The sequence below is a fragment of the Schistocerca piceifrons genome, chromosome 7 (assembly GCF_021461385.2).
Source record: "Schistocerca piceifrons isolate TAMUIC-IGC-003096 chromosome 7, iqSchPice1.1, whole genome shotgun sequence".
NCBI classification, from domain to species: Eukaryota; Metazoa; Arthropoda; class Insecta; order Orthoptera; family Acrididae; genus Schistocerca; species Schistocerca piceifrons.
Window position 1 is genome coordinate 311,555,576 of NC_060144.1, and position 16,216 is coordinate 311,571,791.

General features: G+C 40.2%; 1 protein-coding gene across 1 annotated transcript in view; it reads left to right on the plus strand.

Annotated features, from left to right (window-relative positions):
* Positions 1–16,216, plus strand: part of LOC124804636 — a 530,005-nt gene that overhangs the window by 464,859 nt on the left and 48,930 nt on the right. The window contains exons 8-9 of the mRNA XM_047264852.1: positions 13,181–13,446; positions 13,704–13,979. Coding sequence (XP_047120808.1) covers positions 13,181–13,446; positions 13,704–13,979 — 542 coding nt within the window. The remainder of the gene's footprint in view (positions 1–13,180; positions 13,447–13,703; positions 13,980–16,216) is intronic.

The following is a 16,216-nucleotide window of genomic DNA, read 5'->3' on the forward strand; positions in this document are numbered from 1 at the left end:
GATATTTGCTATTTTGCTTATACTACAGTATACAATGCATCCTAGTGGCAAAATAATGAACTTGGAGCCACAAAATTTGACTTGCATACCCACAACAAGTCACCATAAAATGAGGTGGTGTTGTTTGTGTGAGACATTACAGTAACTATCTCGGGCCAGAAACGTTTTGAAGAACCCTTGTACAATGCAATCACTAAACCTCAAGACTTACATTTCTTCTCTCTGAACTTTAATTCCTGTTACTAATTTCTCCTCGATTTCCTTCTCAACTTGTTCATTGTCTAGGTTGAATAACATGGAGAATAGGCTACAACCCATCACTCCCTTCTCAACTGCTGTTTCTTTTCCATGTCCTTTGACTTTTGTAACAGCAGTATGGTTTCTGTGCAAGCTGTAGATAATATTTTGCTTGCTGGATTTTATCCCTGCTGCCTTCAGACTCTGGAAGAGAGTTCAAATGGTTCAAATGGCTCTGAGCACTATGGGACTTAACTGCTGTGGTCATCAGTCCCCTAGAACTTAGAACTACTTAAACCTAACTAACCTAATGACATCACACACATCCATGCACAAGGCAGGATTCAAATCTGCGACCATAGCAGTCGCGCGGCTCCAGACTGTAGCACCTAGAACTGCTCGCCCACTCCAGCCGGCCTGGAAGAGAGTATTCCAGGCAGCATTGTCAGATGCTGTATTTAAATCTACAGTGCTTTGCTTTCAGTCTATCTTCTGAAATAACTGTTTAGGTCATTGTTGCCTCTCATGTCCCTATTCATAAATGGAACCCAAACTGGTCTTTGATGGAGTTGCCTCCTATCAGTTTTTCTTTTCTACAGTAAATAATTTGTGTTATCATTTTGCATCTATGACTAATTAAGCTTTTCATTCTATAATATTCGTACCTGTCAGCACCTGCCTTCTTTGGAATTGGAATTATTACATTCTTCTGGAAGTCTGAGAGTACTTCACCTGTCTCATATATCTTGCATATCAACAGAAATACTTTTGTCATGGCTGGCTGTTCCAAGAATCTCAATAATTCTGAGGGAATGTCTTCTATTTCAGGGGACTATTATTGACCTGCTTCTTTCAGTGTTCTCTCAGATTCTTCTTGCAGTATTCTCAATTTCACCTACATTCTCTTCCCATTTCTATAGTGTTGTCTTCATGTTTATATAAGTTTACTGATCTGTCAGCTGGATTCCTCAGAAGTCTTCTTCTGCTTCTTTAATTTTTTCTTCTTCTTGAGTCTACTTGATTGCTGGAATGCTCTGAGTAATTTTAAATAACTGTGCACAATATCACCAAAGTAGGTTTTCAGTTTTATGCATATATATTAGCTCCATTCTTGGTTGATGGTAATCAGCTGTTGTATAGCAAGCTTCATACTGATATCACAACAGATCAGTAAACTACATAAACCTCAAGAAGACTAATAGCATTTTACAAAGTGACATTAATACATTGTTTATACTCAGTAATTGTTCAATACAAGTGATTGTAAATTATTATAGCTCATCACGATTGACAATACACTATTGACTGTACATAGTACTGCCATGAAACTTTACATGACTGAAGCTTGGCAGTGGCAGTCTGTACAAACATTACCCCAGGAAAGCACAACCAGGTCTGGCTAACAAGGAACTTTACATGATGAGTGCTAGGTGCTGACTGATGAGACTTTATGCATATTGCCTATTTAAAGAAATGCATAAGACGTTTTTACAATGTTTTAAAATGCAAAGTTATTACTTATTTACTTTCATTTTATTTTACATGACTGAAGTCTTTTATTTTTCATCACTCTGTCAATGTTAGGCTCCTTGTATAGTTCTTTAATTCTGTATTGTGACACCTTCTGTGAATTGTGAATCTCCCTTGTCCAGTACTTGCGTCCCAGACTGATCCATACATTTTCCTGAGGACCTTTCTCTCAAATGTAAGCAATTGGTTAAGATCTTATTTTTGTGTGCAACAGGTCTGAGAACCATACAGGCATTATTAATATTTCATATAGTCTTGATTTTAGTTGTGTCTACATTTAATACTGGGTTTACCAATAAATAGCATCTGTTTCCCACCTGCATTCTTGCCTTAATCTCTGCTTCAGTTGAGGTTCTTCATTAAGAATCAGTCCAAGACATTTGAATTCTTTCGTGTGTTGATTTGTGGTACATTAGACTTTTGGAATTATGAAACTTACTTCTATGGTCATATACTCAGTCTTTTCAGTACTAATTCGCAGCCACAATTTTGATGGCACTGATTCAAGGGTCTGAATACTTTTCTTTTTTTTTCTTCCCTTCTTCTTGCGTGCACAGTATTAGGGCAGTGTCATCTGCATAGACAAGTTATATTCTCATTATTGATTTGAAAACCTTAAAAGTTCTCTTTGTTGAACTCTTTAACTACCTTTTCAAGTGCCACATTGAAAAGAGCAAATGGCAATCCATCTCCTTATCTTAACCCTGTATCCAATTGGAAACTTTCTGTCATTTTATTGCCTGTCTTAATCATAGCTTTCATGCCTCTATCATTACAAGTCTCACCAACTTCTCTGATTGGCCAAATTTTGTCATGGTTTTTAACCAAACTCATTCTATGGATCTATTATAAGTCCTTTTGAAGTCATTGAAGAGAAGATGTAATTCTTGGTTGTATTCATACATTTTCTCCCAGATCTGTTTTAAGACAAAAATCTAGTCATGGTTGATTACCCTGTTTGGAAACTTCCTTGGTACTCTCCAGTAATTTCTGTTTCCAGTGGTTTGATTCGTTCTGGGAGACAGTTGGGGAAGATTTTGTAGCAGCTGTTATGTGACTGTATACCGCAACAGTTGTCACATACTGATTCATCTTTCTTTTTATGGATGTAGCATGTCACGGTTACCTTCCACTCCTTCAGTATTTCCTGGTTTGTGGATTTAGGAGCAGTGGGCTTTGTCTCTAGGCTTGAGAAGTTCAGCAGGAATTCCATTCTCTCCTGGGCTTGTACCCTTCTTAAGGTTTTTAAATCCATACAAATTATAAAAATGGATGTACATATTCACTCTGTTAAAAAAGTATGTGAACCTTTCTTCTTTCCCCCCCCCCCCCCCCTTTTTTTTAACACCTAATAGATGTGAATCTAGTGTACCTGCATGAGCTTTATAGTGTCACTCACTGGCAAAGCAGCAATCAAGTGAGATTGTTTGTAGTGCTAGCATCAGTTTTTCATTGTAAGGGAAACGGCAAAACAATTGGAACAGTGCTACTGCACCAAATTTTGCCAGAAACTGGGTGACAGCCAGGTGGAAACCATTCAGAAGATACAGACAGCTTTTGGTGATGATGCTATGGCGTTACACAGATTAAGGAGTGGTACAACAGGTTTAAAGATGGCTGCACATCTGAGGAGAGTGAGCCACACTTCGATCGGCCATCGACATGCTGAAATGACCAGGTCTTTGACACAGTGAATACTATGGTGATACGGAACTGTCATGTGACTATCAGAGAAATTGCAGAAGAGGTGGGCACCAGCACTTTTTCAGCACATTCCATTGTGACCCAAGATTTGGCCATGAAGAGAGCATTGGAAAAATTCATGCCAAAGCCGTTGCCAGCAGAACAAAAGCAACTTCATGTTGAAGCCTCATATGTCATGCTGGACTCAACAAACAGTGATTCCTACTTTGTGAACACCTGTGAACACCATAATCACTGGTGACGAGTCCTGGGTGTACACATATGACCCAGAAACCAAATCCCAGTTGTTGCAGTGGCAGCATTCCTCAGCACCAAGACCAAAGAAGGCCCACTGAGAGTGCAGCAATGTCAAAGTGATGCTGACTGCTTTCTTTGACTCCCGTGGTGTGGCACACTGTGAGTGCACACCACAACAATCACCAAAGAGGATGACCGGGATGTCCTCCATCACCTACATGATGCTGTGCATGGCAAGAGATTGGACTTGTGGTAAACAGGAAATTGGTGTCTCCATCATGACAATGCTGGAGCACATTTCTTGCAATTGATTCAGACATTTTTGGTGAAAAACTAGATTCCAGTGTTTCAACAGGCTCCTTACTCTCCTGACATGGCCCCCTGCAGTTTCTGGCTGTTCCTGAAATTCAAGAGGCCTTTGAAAGGAATGTGATTTCAGACAAGGGAGAACATTATGGCAGTAATGACAGATGAGCTAAACTCTATTCCAAAAGAGGCTTTTTTGACGTGCTTTCAACAGTGGCTGCACTACTGGGATAAGTGTGTGGAAACCCAAAGGGAACTACTTGGAGGATGATTACACGTCCAGTGATCCAAGTAAGTCAGTCCCCTTCAAGATCCCCCGCCTGCCCTCCTGCCCTCTCCCCTTCCTGGCCAAAGGTTGGATACTTTTCTAACAGACCTCATATTTATGTATGTATGTTCCACATCTCCCCCTAAACCACTGGACAGATTTCAACCAAACTTGCTACACATATCACTTACTGTCTAGAAATACTCACCCTGGGAGTAAAAACCACCTATCTATCACAGGTGTGGGGGTGGGGGTGGAAAAGTAGTGTAGCTCATGGCACGCGAAGATCCATACTATTCGTCTAGTAACTGATAATGATGACAACAATCTTTAAACATAATTTCAAACCTTTAAAAAACTTTTTCCCACTGACAGCTGTCACAAAATGAGTCACGTATTCCACTGGATGTATCTACACTATCGTATTATTCTACGACACATGTTCAGGAGATATGACATAAACATTGAGCAGTGTGAAAATGAACCTTCAGGATGAAATTCACTAGATATGTGTTCAAACACATGATAAATATGTTAAATACATGTGAAATATACTCAACATGTACATGTGCCAGCCAAAGCCATGAGTAAAAAGCTCACCTTAAACCCCTGGAACGATTTCAGCCAAAATTGGTACACATATTAGCTACAGCATGGAAAGAAATAGTGTGGCATTAAGAACCACCAGCCTCAAAATGGGGTGGGAGTAATAACCAGGAGAGAGAATGGAGATGAGGAGTTGGACAGACAAAGAGAGGGAAGTAGGAGATTGACATAGATAGGGGGAGGAGGATGTGGACAGAAAGAGGGGGAAGGGTAAATGGCCAGAGAGAGGGGAAAGAAGGAGATGGGCAGAGAAAGGAAAGAGAAGGAGATGGACAGAGACAGGGGAGGAAGAGATGTGTAAAGAGAGGTGGGAGGAGGAGATGGATAAGGAGAGGGGGAGGAGGAAAAGGACAGAGAAAGAGAAGATAAAGAGATGGATAGTGTGGGGAGGAGGAGATGGACAGAGAAAGGAAAGAAGAGGAGAGAGCCAGAGACAGGGCAAAGGGAAAGATGGGCAGAGAGAGAGAGGGAGCGGGAGAGATACACTGATAGATAATGGAATAAATACATACCAGGGCAATTCCAGGTACTCAGCTAGTATGACATAAAAGATAGGAAAAATAGATGGTAGATCTACATACCAGGCAGTGAAGATATTTCAAGTAACAAGTGGTAACATAGCCTTAAATTGGAGTAACGGATGTAGCAGAAGGTTGGTCATGCATAGTTACAAGCTGGATTTAAAAAAAGTCCACCAAGAAATTCCTGGAAACTCAAATTTTCTAATTCTAATATTTCACTAACAAACATGCTATCATAGGGAAATTACACATTTTTGGAATCAGAAAATCAGGGCTGGGTGTCTGAAAGGATTACATTCTGTGACTTGAACATTCTGAAATCCAATACGTTTGAACGTACATTACTTTTTTCATTAATCAGTTTTTAGGAAAGATAAGATTTTCTTTACAACGACTAGAATGAGGGCTTTCATATAGTGTATGTCAATCCTAAAACAGTGAATTATTTGTGAAATTGAATTTTGAAGTATATGAGGTTCCAGAGAAACACGAATCTTGAACATACACTTCTGGAAATTGAAATAAGAACACCATGAATTCATTGTCCCAGGAAGGGGAAACTTTATTGACACATTCCTGGGGTCAGATACATCACATGATCACACTGACAGAACCACAGGCACATAGACACAGGCAACAGAGCATGCACAATGTCGGCACTAGTACAGTGTATATCCACCTTTCGCAGCAATGCAGGCTGCTATTCTCCCATGGAGACGATCGTAGAGATGCTGGATGTAGTCCTGTGGAACGGCTTGCCATGCCATTTCCACCTGGCGCCTCAGTTGGACCAGCGTTTGTGCTGGACGTGCAGACCGCGTGAGACGACACTTCATCCAGTCCCAAACATGCTCAATGGGGGACAGATCCGGAGATCTTGCTGGCCAGGGTAGTTGACTTACACCTTCTAGAGCACGTTGGGTGGCACGGGATACATGCGGACGTGCATTGTCCTGTTGGAACAGCAAGTTCCCTTGCCGGTCTAGGAATGGTAGAACGATGGGTTCGATGATGGTTTGGATGTACCGTGCACTATTCAGTGTCCCCTTGACGATCACCAGTGGTGTACGGCCAGTGTAGGAGATCGCTCCCCACACCATGATGCCGGATGTTGGCCCTGTGTGCCTCGGTAGTATGCAGTCCTGATTGTGGCACTCACCTGCACGGCGCCAAACACGCATACGACCATCATTGGCACCAAGGCAGAAGCGACTCTCATCGCTGAAGACGACACGTCTCCATTCGTCCCTCCATTCACGCCTGTCGCGACACCACTGGAGGCGGGCTGCACAATGTTGGGGCGTGAGCGGAAGACGGCCTAACGGTGTGCGGGACCGTAGCCCAGCTTCATGGAGACGGTTGCGAATGGTCCTCGCCGATACCCCAGGAGCAACAGTGTCCCTAATTTGCTGGGAAGTGGCGGTGCGGTCCCCTACGGCACTGCGTAGGATCCTACGGTCTTGGCGTGCATCCGTGCGTCGCTGCAGTCCGGTCCCAGGTCGACGGGCACGTGCACCTTCCGCCGACCACTGGCGACAACATCGATGTACTGTGGAGACCTCACGCCCCACGTGTTGAGCAATTCGGCGGTACGTCCACCCGGCCTCCCACATGCCCACTATACGCCCTCGCTCAAAGTCCGTCAACTGCACATACGGTTCACGTCCACGCTGTCGCGGCATGCTACCAGTGTTAAAGACTGCGATGGAGCTCCGTATGCCATGGCAAACTGGCTGAGACTGACGGCGGCGGTGCACAAATGCTGCGCAGCTAGCGCCATTCGACGGCCAACACCGCGGTTCCTGGTGTGTCCGCTGTGCCGTGCGTGTGATCATTGCTTGTACAGCCCTCTCGCAGTGTCCAGAGCAAGTATGGTGGGTCTGACACACCGGTGTCAATGTGTTCTGTTTTCCATTTCCAGGAGTGTATTAAAGAAAATGTGTCTTTGTGAATGTTATATGCTGCTGTTATCAGCCATCAAATAACTATACACTGAATAATAAAGTTTTGAAAAATATAACTCAAACAAGAATTTTTTGAGTTTATGTACACACATGGCACATGTATTGCCTACGCAAAAGAGCTGAAAAGGAAAAAAGAATAATTACATTAGTGGAGGGACTGGGTCAAGCATATCACTTTGCTACATCTCAAGATCATTTCCACTGTATAGCCCATCTGTATATGCCTTCTATCTTTCGGCCTTCCAATTTTATCTTAGTATTGGCACACCATCTGAGCTATGGAAATTCATACAGGTGCTTCCTATTTTTCCAACAATTCTAACATTTTTCATGGTGATTTAAAGTGAGAAGGAGCTGTACAAACTTTCCATTTATTTTACATGAGATGACTTACTAGGGATTTGCAGACAATCTTCTTTGCTGGCTAGCTGGCTGCTGGAAAACTCTCTTGGATTTGTGTCTGTAGAATGATGCTAGGTATGGGAATATTTAAGCCTCTCTCTCTCTACTTGTGAAACAAGTAGATATGTGAACTTTAATTTTCGTCAACCAACGGTATATTTGGAATCCATACAGAATAAAATTCTCACTTTCCACGTACATATACGACTTCCAGTAAGCCACTCACTCCGTCCAATGTCAGAAACAAATTTAATTACATTTACAAAGGAGTTGACTTAAAAACCATGACTCTACTTCACATGAATCATAAAATAGATCTTGCCTCTACCAAGGCTGGATTAAGAGTTCACAAGATTACTTTTTCAACTGTTCTTCTTTCACATAACAATAGTCAATGACATAATAGGCACAGAGCTGCATAAAAGCTCCATGGTTCTTCCTCTAAAACATCTATGGATTGCCAGACAAGTACTTGTCAGCGCCGTTCGACCATTGTGCCTACTTTCTTCTCATGACCGACTTTAAACCTGCACACACAAACATGTGATGTTCAGTAGGCAGGATTTTACCATCCCACACTCGTATCTAGAATATCGTGTGTTAGAGATGGTAGAAGGCTGAGTGGTTCTAGAATTTACATAGAAATTCTTGAATCACTATATATCCCCCCCCCCCCCTCCCCCCCCAGATCGATAACACGATATTTTATACATAATCCTTATGCAACTAATATCACACATAATAACATTTTATATTTCAACAGTATACATTTCTTTTTTTTTTTTTTTTTTTTTAAATCTCCACATAGGTACGCCTGCCCTTTATACATAGTGAATACTGAGTAAGCCCCCCTTCTCCTTTCTGAGTAGGCCTCACGGTTCATTACGCTAGTATATATTTCTATGTATAACATAATTAAGTATTTTCTGGTAAAGATATAAATCTATCTTAAGCTTCACATTTATTCTTTAATACATCATTTACTCCTTAGAGTCTTCTTCTACTTATCAACTTCTATACTTTCAATAGATACTATGTCAACATATACTATTCATGTCCCACTATCCTTCAATTCATTAGAGGATTTATTATAGTGACATTTCTTATTGATCAGCATGATTAACGTTATCTCCTGCTTTCATTTTCTCTCTTTGCTCGTGCCTCTTTCTTAGTTTATATACCCCTTTTCTTATGTATATTCGATGTAGAACCATCATAGCTTCCTATATTTGTGTGCATATTTTTCTAGATGCACCCACATTTTCCCCTAAAACACTTGGCAGTTCTCACATTGTGACAGGCTTCCTAGTCTGTAATTGTATTTTTGTGTCTAAGTGTATACTTGTGTATATGCAGATGTGTGTTCATGTAGTCTGATTCTTTGGCTTTCTTATCTAAAGATAAGATGTAGGTTATTAGAAACCATGGAAATATGGAAGGACTTCAACGACAGAAGTTAATGAATATGGAAAGAGGGAAAAAATAGACAGATCCTCAAATGAGAAGTAAGAAAGGAAAAAAATAGATATGGATGCTAGGATCGAAGAAGAGAAAGAAGATAGCCCCAAAGACAGGAAACCCTTCTCACCCACCTTCCCCAGGATCCCTACCTCTCAGGTACTTGAGTGAGATGCCGGAGGAGGTTTGGTGTTAAATTGTCTCCTACAGAATGGACTTGTCCGACCTTCACCGTCGAAGTCCCCGAAGGAAATACTAGCAACCCTATGGAAACTTCAAATGGAGAAGAATCAGGCTCATTTGTTTGTGAGGTGTGCTGTGTGTTTTGTGTTAGTCATGATTTATCTGTTCATGTAAATCATGCTCTTACCTATAATACCCACTCCTTTCAAAATTTTATACAAACCCTCCCATCTATATCACATCTCATAGAAAGTATAAAATACTCTATACAAAATAGAAAATCTATACACTAAGATATAACAATTGTTCAGTTAGTCACATCTTATTATTCTTTCCATAAATATAATAATCTGTTCAGTTTATTTTGTCTAGATACCACGTTTTCTGTGATTTTCTTAAGTTGTCCTCTATTTTATAGTCATATTTAGTTTTTAAGCAATAAGATTCCAGGACAGTTCTAGATTTTAAAGGATAGATGACAGAATAGCTTAAAATTTTAAAGGAATTTTCTGCTGGAAAACTATTTTAGAAGAAACATCGAAAACAACTCGGGATCCAACGGTCGTCACTCCGCCCGTTAACTCAGAATGTTAATGTGCTTGGGGGATAGATGACACAATAGTTTAAGATTTTAAAGGAATTTGGTGCAGCAAGACTATTTTAGAAGAAACGCCAAAAATAACTTGGGATCCGATGGTCGTCACTCGACCCGTTAACTCAGAATGTTAACATCCCTGGGGGATAGATGATTCTGCCCAGGTCCCATGGATCTGATACAAACTTTTATTGTGCACTGTCAAACCAGTAATTTTCTTTAAATTTCTTTTGAAAGTCTTCCCAGGAAAAAAAAATTCAGTATTTACTGTAACCCATTCTGAGGCTTCCCCGAGAAGGTACCCCACAGCAGATTTGATTTTCTTAGAATATTCCCAATTTTTTGGTAATGCTTGGTTAAACCTTTTTAAACGTAGGACCTGATTGAGGGAAAAAACAAGGCCATCGGAGTTGCTACCTTCTGGAAATGCTGACTGGACACGGAAATGAATGAATGACTGTATTGTTCATAGAAACTTCTTATTTGCATTCCTTTTTTCCTTGTTGATTATCAGACTTACTCTTACATTACCACTGTTTGACTTTGTATTGGTATACCTGCATGCACCTGACTAGAAGGCCTGTTCATGAACACAGAAGCTGAATTATCAGGATTTTCACAGCACTGTGACTATAGAGCAACACATTTTTCTCCTTTTTCCTTTCCTTCTATCTCTCTATTCTTTACAAATCTAAACAGTATGAAAAAGATAAGACTGCTACTCACCACATAGAGTGGTGCTGAGAGGTGCCCACATGTGTATGAGCTGTGAGAAAATATATATATATATATATATATATATATATATATATATATATATATATATATATATATATATATATATATATCAAACTTCCCTCATTCACTCGCTGTGTTTCTGTTTCCGGTCCTCTGTACATGCTTCTTGTCAGCTTCGTGTCTTCGGCTTCATCTTGATTGCCTTTTTGGTTGCCCATATTTCTTCCATCTTCTGGCTGTGATCTTGCTTGCGTTCTTCGGTCCATTTTATGCCTGTTCGTTTGTCGCATTGTATCTCATGTAGTTTACTTTTCTTAATGACGTTTCTGAACTTTATTCTGTCGTTTATTGTGTCTGCTGTTATGTTGAGCTGGTTCAGGTCGTTTTCTACCTCTGCCACCCATTTGTTGTTTCTAGTGGTTACCCAGTCAAAGATCTGTTTGGTCAGCCTGTGTGATGACATTCTGTATAGGTGTCCATAGAACTGTAGTCTGCGTTTTCTAATCTTTTCTGTGATTGTCTCTGTATGTTTGTACAGTTCCTCTGTAGGTTTCTTGATCCATATTCCATTGTTGTTAGTTGCGCCAAATATTTTCCTAAGTATTTTCCGTTCTACTTTTTCTAATTGTCTGATACGTGTATGCCCTCAGATTAGTGTGGTCTCTGCTGCATATAGTACCTCGGGGAGCACCACTGTGTCGTAATGGCGTAATTTGGCTTTTTGTGAGATAGACTTCTTGTTGTAATGATTCCACACTACTTTGTATGCCTTGTCCAGTTTAGTCTTTCTTTCTTCATTTGAGTCTCTGTTATGTCCACTCATTTGTAGTGTTTCACCGAGGTATTTGAAGTTTGCTGTTTTGTAAATCGTGCCATACTTTGTGTTCAGAGATGAGAGTTTCTTTGTGCTCATAAACTGTGTCTTTTCGTAAGAGATCTGTAGTCCAGTTTTGGAAGCGATTTCGTGCAGTTTTTCAATAGCGTCTTTTGTTTCCTTTATACCTTTTGTGACAACCGCCAAATCGTCTGCAAAAGCCAGGCGTTTAATCTGTATATATATATAAAAACAAAGATGATGTGACTTACCAAACGAAAGCGCTGACAGGTCGAAAGACACACAAACAAACACAAACATACACACAAAATTCAAGCTTTCGCAACAAACTGTTCCCTCATCAGGAAAGAGGGAAGGAGAGGGAAAGACAAAAGGATGTGGGTTTTAAGGGAGAGGGTAAGGAGTCATTCCAATCCCGGGAGCGGAAAGACTTACCTTAGGGGGAAAAAAGGACGGGTATACACTCACACACACACACACATATCCATCCACACATATACAGACACAAGCAGACATATACAGAGGCCCCAAACTCTTTGTCTTCAAATATGTCTGCTTGTGTCTGTATATTTGTGGATGGATATGTGTGTGTGTGCGAGTGTATACCCATCCTTTTTCCCCCCTAAGGTAAGTCTTTCCGCTCCCGGGATTGGAATGACTCCTTACCCTCTCCCTTAAAACCCACATCCTTTCGTCTTTCCCTCTCCTTCCCTCTTTCCTGATGAGGCAACAGTTTGTTGCGAAAGCTTGAATTTTGTGTGTATGTTTGTGTTTGTTTGTGTGTCTGTCGACCTGCCAGCACTTTCATTTGGTAAGTCACATCATATTTGTTTTTAGATATATTTTTCCTACGTGGAATGTTTCCCTCTATTATATATATATATATATATATATATATATATATATATATATATATATATATATATATAAAAACAAAGATGAGGTGACTTACCGAACAAAAGCGCTGGCAGGTCGATAGACACACAAACAAACACAAACATACACACAAAATTCAAGCTTTCGCAACAAACTGTTGCCTCATCAGGAAAGAGGGAAGGAGAGGGGAAGACGAAAGGAAGTGGGTTTTAGGGAGAGGGTAAGGAGTCATTCCAATCCCGGGAGCGGAAAGACTTACCTTAGGGGGAAAAAAGGACAGGTATACACTCGCACACACGCACATATCCATCCACACATACAGACACAAGCATACCTGTCCTTTTTTCCCCCTAAGGTAAGTCTTTCCGCTCCCGGGATTGGAATGACTCCTTACCCTCTCCCTTAAAACCCACTTCCTTTCGTCTTCCCCTCTCCTTCCCTCTTTCCCGATGAGGCAACAGTTTGTTGCGAAAGCTTGAATTTTGTGTGTATGTTTGTGTTTGTTTGTGTGTCTATCGACCTGCCAGCGCTTTTGTTCGGTAAGTCACCTCATCTTTGTTTTTATATATAATTTTTCCCACGTGGAATGTTTCCTTCCATTATATATATATATATATATATATATATATATATATATATATATATCTGTGTGTGTGTGTGTGTGTGTGTGTGTGTAATTCTGTTGTGGAATAATTGTGTGCCTTACTGTTACAACCTCAGGAACATGCAAGTGGTGACTTGACAGAGAGAAAAAGGAACAATACATCTGTGGAGAGTAAATATCTTGAAGGATCAGTTGAAGGTGGTGTGTTAGTAGAAAACTCAGATATCAGACAAGTAAAGGTTGCCACTTCTGCTATTCCACCAACAACAGCCAAGGACAAAACATTGGGGAAAGATGAAGACTTCAAAAGCAAAACGAAAGCAACAATTGATAGTCTCAATAGAAATAAAAAGCTGATAACAGCAGCAACTGCAAATTACAGGTAAAACAGCCTTTCAATAAAATTAATCTATGCTACATTTCTGTATAAACTTTTAAATGAAAAAATTAAGTTATCCACCCATGAAACTATATGTGATGATCAAATTTGGATATCATTATAATTTTAACTGTAAGATATATTAAAGACAGTAATTTTGTATTATCTTTTCAAATGAAGATATTTGTATTATTATTAAAACTGTGTTGTAATGTTTAGTTCCATATGCTGTTTTAATGAAAACTAAAAATGGTTTCCAGCAACTCATGGACAAGGATTCTGCCACTTACTAGCATCAAACCACAAACTTTCAACAAATCTGAGTCAGAAGATGGTTTTATTAGTAGCCAAGAAAGAGAGAAATATGTAGTAGCTGAAGAAAAGATGTTGGACAGTACTAATGATTCACAGGCTGAGTCAGCTAGAATAGAAAGTCTCTCTGATTCTTCTGGAACTATACATGAAGAGATGAAAATGATTCCAGTTCCTATTTCAACTGTGATACCATCAACTATGATTAATCACAGACATGAAAGGTATTTATATTATATAATATAATTACAACAGGGAAAATCTGGAATGGAACAGCAGTATTAATTAAGATAGAATGCTACTCACCACATTGTGCAGGTTTTGAACAGCTAACAGGAACATTTAAAAATGGACTGTCAGATACTTTTAGTTATCAGATAGATTTCATAAAATGAAGAAGTGCACACATACTCATTCATAAGTGGCCAATTTAAACACACTGCCACTTTCCAAAGGCCTCACCTTTTGTCTTACCCACTATTCAGTGTTTCTAGGTTTTTAAAGATCTTGTCCTCGTGTCCATGGTAGAAACACTTTTTCACTTCAAATCCCACCAATCTGACTTGACCCAAAGCCGATACTGATTCCTGCCTCACCCAATTTACTCCTCCATCAATCTGTGCCCCCACCTCTTTCTCCATCCATTCATACATGCACATGTTCATCATCCAGTGACAACTTTCCAGAATTTCCTTACCTCAGACCTTGCCTAACCGCCATTCCTCAAATCCCTGAACATGAGAACAAGCCTCACACCTGTAGATATAACTGAGATCCACCACCTGAATACTGATCTCAACCTTTCAGTCCCACCTGCTACCAAATGCTGCACCACTGTTGTTATGAACCACAGGGATTACCCGGTTGAGCAACTCTGCCAGCTTTCTGAATCATCCACTTACAATCCCTGGCAAAGCAATCTCACACAACAAATCTCTGGCTTTGTTGAGCAACATATTCAACTATTACCCATAACCTACCCACACAAAACACACTAACTATTTCTTCTATCAACTCTCCACACGTCCTGTCATTTTAGCATCTAGCATCCTGCCTATCACTGTCAGTGCCACCTCCCTCTACACCAACGTCCTCAATATCCATGGCCTTACCACCATTGAGTACTTCCTTTCCCAATACCAGACTGTCTCCACCTGCTCACTGTGATCAACTACATCCTCATCAATAAATATTTTTCCTTCAAGGCACCACTTAAAAGCAAATCTCCACCTCATGCATGACTCCATCAGTACCTCCATTCACATCAAATGTACCAACTACCAACAATATCTTCATTTTGACAGCTGCCACCCATTCCACACCAAGATGTCCCTTGCATACAGCCTAGCAACCCACGATCATAGCATCGGCAATGACAAGCAGCACCTCTCTAAATATGCTGAGAGTCCCACCAAGCCTTCACAGACTGAAATTACCCTCCCCACCTTCCTCAGAAACCAATTTCCCATGTTGTTCTCCCTAGTCATCTATCATTCCCAATGGGTAAGTGTCATTGAAATTGTCTCTCATTTGTTAGGAAAATCTGTAATTAAAAACTCATTATGACTTTTTCTTCCAGCATTGACCATTTGGAAATACGGAAGCATCCGATCTAACCCGTCGGCTTTGACTAATGACGTCACAAATATAGCAGAAACGACAATTCTAATATGGCGGATATAGAAACGTTGCATACGTTTCACAAAGACGAAAACACATAGAAAAACAACACACACAAAGGTTTCACAAGAACAATCTGCTAACATTGATAGCAAACAAAGATAATAATAAACAAGTGGTACTCAAGGCCAGGCAGGGGGGGGCTGCGCCCCCCCCTGACCCCCCCCCCCCCGCCAAAAAAAAACTCCCAACCTAACCTCGTATTCAGGGCTACGCTACAGATCAATGTGTAGGTCAATCAAAAGATAAAAAAAAGAAACAAATAAAAAAAAGAAAAAAACAATATTGATTCATTAGACATAATGAGTAGCGACAAAACATATAGACCATAAAGATTGAACAATCTAATGGCAAACTGATAAAAGCCTCATAGACGACGTTAAAACAAAAAGTACAGTAAAAAGGTAAACTATATATTACAGGCCCTAAAACTCCTACTAAGGTAACGTCAACGAGGCAACATCTACAAACACGCCACACTCACAAACCAAACTCCGCGCAGTAATGACGTCACACACCACAACACCCTTACGTCACGGGTCAAAGCCGACGCGTGAGATCGGATGTTTCTGTTGACCCGACCATTTTCATGTAGAACTGTTTTGGTAACTTCATATTTGACTTAAATTCTTCAGAATTTCCATTATGCAATCTGTTAACTGTTGCGATCATGTCTCAAAACTTTTGTAATGGTTAATATATGTGAACAGTTCTGAATGAAAAAGGAAGCTGCCAATGTTTGGTGGGACAGTCATTTTTTACAACATAATTAGTTTTGATA